The sequence below is a fragment of the Eschrichtius robustus genome, chromosome 2, assembly GCF_028021215.1.
Source record: "Eschrichtius robustus isolate mEscRob2 chromosome 2, mEscRob2.pri, whole genome shotgun sequence".
Classification (NCBI taxonomy): Eukaryota; Metazoa; Chordata; class Mammalia; order Artiodactyla; family Eschrichtiidae; genus Eschrichtius; species Eschrichtius robustus.
The window spans coordinates 110,421,316-110,427,315 of NC_090825.1; the positions used below are offsets into that span (position 1 = coordinate 110,421,316).

Below are 6,000 nucleotides of genomic sequence, written 5' to 3' on the forward strand. Positions count from 1 at the left end.
TGCCTCATATGACTGCTCATCATGCCAGTATTACCTCTGGGCCTCTCTCTGAACATCTCTTTCAGATTTTCTAAGAATTCTTAGCTATTCCAAAGCCTGACAGGACTTACAGATTTGGCCATGGTGCACATTATATTTAGTTGATGATGTAATAGGTTCTGTCGAAGTGCAGATAGGGATAAGCCGAAATGTGATAAGAAGAAAACCATCAGGAGGAAACTCTTAATAGGGGAACTAAGAAAAAACCACCTCTGAGACTGAGGGTTGGGGCATCTGGTTGCTTCTGGCCAGCAATCTTCATCACCAGAGAAAAAGTTTGCAAACCAGCCAGTGTTTTCCTCTGGTAATGTCAGCCTCACATGTTGCTTGTAACTTACTTTGATAAGGTTTGCAAGTGACAAAAGGCTGCAGAGTGTAGGTTCCCCTAAAATCTTCTTCTTTCTGTGTCAGATATTGAATACATAGAAATTCGATCTGATGCCGATGAAAATGTATCAGCTTCTGATAAAAGGCGGAATTACAACTACCGAGTGGTGATGCTAAAGGGAGACACGCCCTTGGATATGCGAGGACGATGCAGTGCCGGACAAAAGGCAGGTATCTCAAGAGCCTAGGGAACCACCTGTACACAGAGAATTGACAAAGAGGAATCATTGTCAGTGCAGTGGAAGCACCCAAAGTTGCCCTTGAATGGTAGGCAGCTCCTTATAGCACTCCTTGCTGCCATGTAAAGTGAATCAGGCTCAGTCACTCTCATTACACTCTCTCAATTCTAACCAGCATTTCCTGCAACATTATGTAAAGCAGGCTTTTAGAAGAGAGGCCTGAAACAGTCTCACAGGATAGCCTAAATGTAAACCAAGAAGTTGAAGACCATTCACTGTTCCACAGCACTCCTTATGAGAATAAGGTTACCGGGTTATCAGTTATAGACACACCACTATTTTATGTGCCACCAAGAAAGAAAAAATTCAATTGTAATTGTAAGATGCATCCTCATTTCAGAGAAGTCAAAGGGTGGGGGAAGGGTATGTTTTAGAATCAGTGACATACAGTATTAGCAAACCAGATCCTAGATTGAGCCAGATGAGGCATTACAATAAGTGAGAGTCTAATTGAGAAGGTAGCCTCATCATAGGACTGAGTCCTCACCACCACTCCCAGCCTAGCCTTTGGGCCTGAGGACCATCTAAAAGAAGGGTCTGCCAGGGTCAGAGGCTTTGATACCCACAGGTGCCTCTGTCCCCACCACCACACACACAGGGACTCAGTGCTGGGCCAGACCATCTAACTCTACAGGAAGCTCTAGGAGGATAGCCTGGGTTGGATATATAGAGCACAGAGGAATAAAGTTTCAAAGAGTTGGGAAAGTGGGACCCGCATCCTTAGGGTACAAGGCTGGGTTCTTTCACTGTGCACTGGTTTGTAAAAGATGTTAAAGGTTTTCGAGCTTCCTCCTTTCAGATTAGAAGCAGAACATTATACTTGATAACATCTCTGGACCCCTGATTTTCTTAACAAAATTTTATAGTTCCAGAAACGGATGCTCACATTATCAGAGTTACTTTCATAAAAGGTTTGCAATTTTTGCTTAAAGACACTCTATGCGTGTATGCATTTTGTCATCAACCCGGACAGCTGATACCAATTTATAAGGCATCTGCAGATTATTATCTTAATTATAGTCTGCAAAAATGACAAATTTGTGATCTACAGTCAGTATCCCCTACTTGCATTGATGATTTTTTTGTGGTAATTATGAATGAGAAAATAGTTTGAAACATGTCTGTTTGGATTAAAAATACTTTCTGAACAAAAGCAGATTTCCTATAGCTACTCCAAATTATAAAAATTAATTAGCAGTAATTGCTTCCCTGGTGTTGGGTGACAAGATTAGGCAAATGGTTTGGTAGAGGTGGGCCAGGAGCTCCAGTCATACTCCACTCTGAGTGGGTGGTGGTGGAGGTGGCAGCAGGAGAGAAGTGCCTATCCCCAAAGGGCCAAACTATGGCCCTGGCATCTTCAATCTGCCAGTGTCAGAGAAAAGCTATAAACTGCTCTAAAATCACTAACTCACTCACTGATGCTCCTTCACTCACAAATCGGGGTGGGGGGGGGGTGGAGGGGGCATTACATCTCACACAAAAAGTAGTGTATACTTCCTAAACTAGTTCTTCACTCTTAATTCTTTGTCCCTTGTACCCTCAAATGGCTTCAGCGGTGGCCTGTTTTAGTATTAGGCTTCTGTTAACCACAAAAGTGCCTCATAGTTTTGGTTGCTTGGATTTCCTACAGTCAAGCTTAAATAAAACCATACTTCTGTACTCCTGGTACTTTTTCCCCTCCCTTCCTTTCCCTCTCTCCCTCAGAATCATACACATAAACATTTAAGTGTGGGTTAGAGCAGTGGTGCCTCTTTGGGAGCCATAGATCTCACAGAACATAGAGATTTAAAGATGTCTCTGAGAGAAAAGGTGTCTGTGAGGCTCTGGAAAATGTATTATGTCTAAGTTTTCTAACAAATCTCATTATCAGGAAAATAGCCAGGTCATGAATTTTTAAGGTTGTTAATCTTATAGCATTATTAAAATTACTAGTTACAGATAAACGTTAATGCATTTCTGATTGAAGTCTGTAATTTGAAGTTTTGTTGTAGCTGATGTGAGGTGTTTGTGCAGGGTCAGCACTGCTTTTAGCATTGTATTTCATTGCAAATGATAGGATGAGATGATGCAAATGATAGTTCACCTTCTGGAAGGGCATGAGCATTTGGTCACAGTGCCAGGCTCTCCCAAACAAGAGCAGTGACTTACCTAAGGTCAGTGATCCTGTGACACTGCCCCACCTTTCCCTTCTAAAGACATTATGCCAGGTCTTCCTGCTTTCCTAAGGTGAATGAGAAAAATGTGCAGTGCAGCTAAGCTCTGGTGCTTTTTTTCCAGGTATTAGCTTCACTCATCATTCGCCTAGCCCTGGCTGAAACATTCTGCTTAAACTGTGGCATCCTTGCTTTGGATGAGCCAACGACAAATCTTGACCGAGAAAACATTGAATCTCTTGCACATGCTCTGGTTGAGTAAGTATCTCAAATTTGGGGCCAGGTTATGATAGTTTTTAAAGTAAGGTTAAGAGAATTCTATGATGAAAATCCTCTGTAGATGAAACTGGTTTTGCCAGACCTTAGGCTTTAGCTGGATCGTAATTCTTCAGATGCTTAAGAAAAGAACTACATGGTGAACAGCCACCCCAGACACATCCTGCATCTCCCCAAGAGTGTTCATAGGGAAACCCGTGGTGAGGGTCTCCTGGCTTGGTTTGGTTTTCCTGTAAACCCACCAGAGGGGCCCACATGTCCTGTACAGGAGTTAGCATTCCCTGCTAAAGCCTTCCTAGGTGGTAACGGTAGTGACAGTGGGTTTTAGACTATTTCCCCAGCTTCTCACGTGTGTCAGCATCTATGAGGAATGACAGTGCTTACTCAAAAAGTGTATTAGTGGTGAAGTAGAATCCAGAGGGTAAAACTGCATACACTTTTTTACCATAGTTCATCTGTGGTGGGTGCACGCTCTAGGGATGGCAGCCCTTGCTTATGGGCTGTGCTGGCAGAGGAAAGGCACTTTCCGTGAGGTAGAGAAGCTATTTTGGGTACTTCTTGCTCCAGACAGACTCCTTCTAGCAGAGAAAACGTTTCCTGTGTGATAACAGGGATGGAGCCAGAAGGAGACTTGAGCAGCCACAGAGCCACCTTTCTCCAGCCATCTCTCAGTAGTCCCGTGTGACCAACAAGTAAGGCCTGGTGCTTTTGAAACCTAAGTGCATCCACCTCCAGGCAAGGGATAAATAAGTGGTTAGGTAAAAGAAAAAGTCTTTCAAGTCTCAGACACGTAACTAATTACCTCAGCACATAGATAACAAGCAAAAATGTTCTCAGTACACCCACTCAGGCCCCCTGTGTGTCATACCAGTGATGCATCCAGTGACTGGTGGTGGCAGAATTCTAAGTAGACCCAGCTCCTAAGAAGGCAGTGGGGCTCACAGTGTTATTCCCCTTGCCTGTAGTCTGTCTTGTCTCTCTTTTTTTTTTTTTAATGTAATTTTATTCCAGAGAAAACTAGTATCAGGTCAAGAAAACCCCAGGCAAAGGAATAATCAGACCCCTAAAGTTGAGCAGCACAGACATTAAGGAAAACTCAATTAAACATTTCCACCTGCTTTAAGAATAAACTAGATCATGTATTCTCACCAGTCTCTAAGCCAGACCTGAGTGAAGAGTCATACCATGCATCCCCACTGTCCAGAGAGGAGACGGGACTGCTACCTGGCTGGGCTGAAGGCCTGGATCCACCCCACCCCTCCCCCTGCCACTTCCTGCAGGGCTGTCAGAGGCCCTGATACTCACACAGCACAGGAAAAACCTGGTCATCACACACAGCATACATTTCTGTGTCTGACAAGGTTCTCAGTGCTTTTTTCAAATAAAAGAAAGGGTTATGTATGTTCTTTAGTAATAAAATGTTATAAATATATTGTTTCAGGATAATAAAAAGTCGCTCACAGCAGCGTAACTTCCAGCTTCTGGTGATCACTCATGATGAAGATTTTGTGGAGCTCTTAGGGCGTTCTGAATATGTGGAGAAATTCTACAGGATTAAGAAGAACATTGATCAGTGCTCAGAGATCGTGAAATGCAGTATTAGTTCCCTAGGATCTAATGTTCATTAAAAACATTCAAGATTTATATGCCTTAGAAACATGGGTCCTCAGCCAACTGCTTATTTCTGGTATTGAGTCAATATGAAAATATGTTCTTTCAGATGAGCCTTGTGTCTAGGGTTTTTAATGTCTGAGAGGTTCAAAAATCATTAAAATTGTTTCACATGGAATTTGGACTGATTCCCTGAACTTCATTCCCCTCCAGGCAGCCTCTGACAGGCCTGTGGAGCTCAACAGCAGCACAGTTGGACTCAGCTTCCCTGCTTCCCTTCCTAACACTAATGAAGGAGTCTATGGGACCTGAAGCTTCTTACTCGCCTTTCACTTCTCAAAGCATTAGTGAGAAGCAGTTCTCTGCCTGGATACTTTAAATTTGAAGTAGTCGAATGGGGGCTTCAGGGTTTGAAAAGAACCTTAATTATCTAATTCAATACCCACTGTCTTCCCTCCCCACATATCCCTACTAGGTAGTCATCCAAACCTGGGCTCTTTCTAGAGAGAGGAAGTTCCCCACTGTGCACATTGACGTTTGGAAAGCTCTGCCCAAGAGCAAGGCCTCTCTTCACTTGGGGCCTGACCTGCATTCATGAAGGAGTCTGTAACTTTCCCATATGTCTATGCTATTTATCAGGTTGGCCTTACCATGAATCCCGATTGCTCTCCAAGTATGCAACTCTGGTGTGGAAGGTAAGCAGAGCTCGCTCAAAGTCAAGACTGGCTCCCCGTGGGGTCCAAGCAGACCTGAAAAAGCAGGCCTCATTTTCATTCCAGATGTTGTTTCTAATAAGAGCCTAATCATACCCTTTCCCTGGAATTGCCGGCTGACAACTTGAAGCCTTTCACAAGCATTCCACACAGAATGCTACCAAGTGATGCACTTTTGAATTAGACTTTCAGAGTCAGTCTGTCAGTCATGTGGCGCAATCACTAGGAGCCAAGAACCACTTGGCAACCACTAGAAGCTGAAAAAGGCAAAGAAACAGACTCGTCCCTCAGAGCCTCCAAAAGGAACCAGCTCTGCTGACACCTTGACTTTTAGCCCAGTAAACTGATTTTCAGACTTTTAGCCTTCAGAATTACATAAGAGAATAATACTTGTTTTAAGCTGCTGAGTTTGTGCTTATTTGTTACAGCAGCAATAGAAAACTCATACACTATCCACTGTAAATATAATCAATTTCTGTGTATCTAATATGATACTAGTTACTACTATCCTTGAGACAATTGAAAAAAGGTTACTCATCATTTTTTATGTTCTGTGGTTCACAGAAAGGATGCTGGTTGAGA

At 43.1% G+C, this 6,000-nt stretch overlaps 1 protein-coding gene across 3 annotated transcripts in view; it reads left to right on the top strand.

The window, feature by feature from the left end:
• RAD50 (RAD50 double strand break repair protein) overlaps window positions 1-4,874 on the top strand; it is a 159,005-nt gene extending 154,131 nt beyond the window's left edge. For all 3 annotated transcript variants that reach the window (XM_068535850.1, XM_068535849.1, XM_068535851.1), the window contains 3 exons: window positions 451-593; window positions 2,943-3,076; window positions 4,536-4,874. In XM_068535850.1, coding sequence (XP_068391951.1) covers window positions 451-593; window positions 2,943-3,076; window positions 4,536-4,722 — 464 coding nt within the window. In that variant the 3' untranslated portion in view covers window positions 4,723-4,874. The remainder of the gene's footprint in view (window positions 1-450; window positions 594-2,942; window positions 3,077-4,535) is intronic.
• The last annotated feature ends 1,126 nt before the right edge of the window (window positions 4,875-6,000 follow it).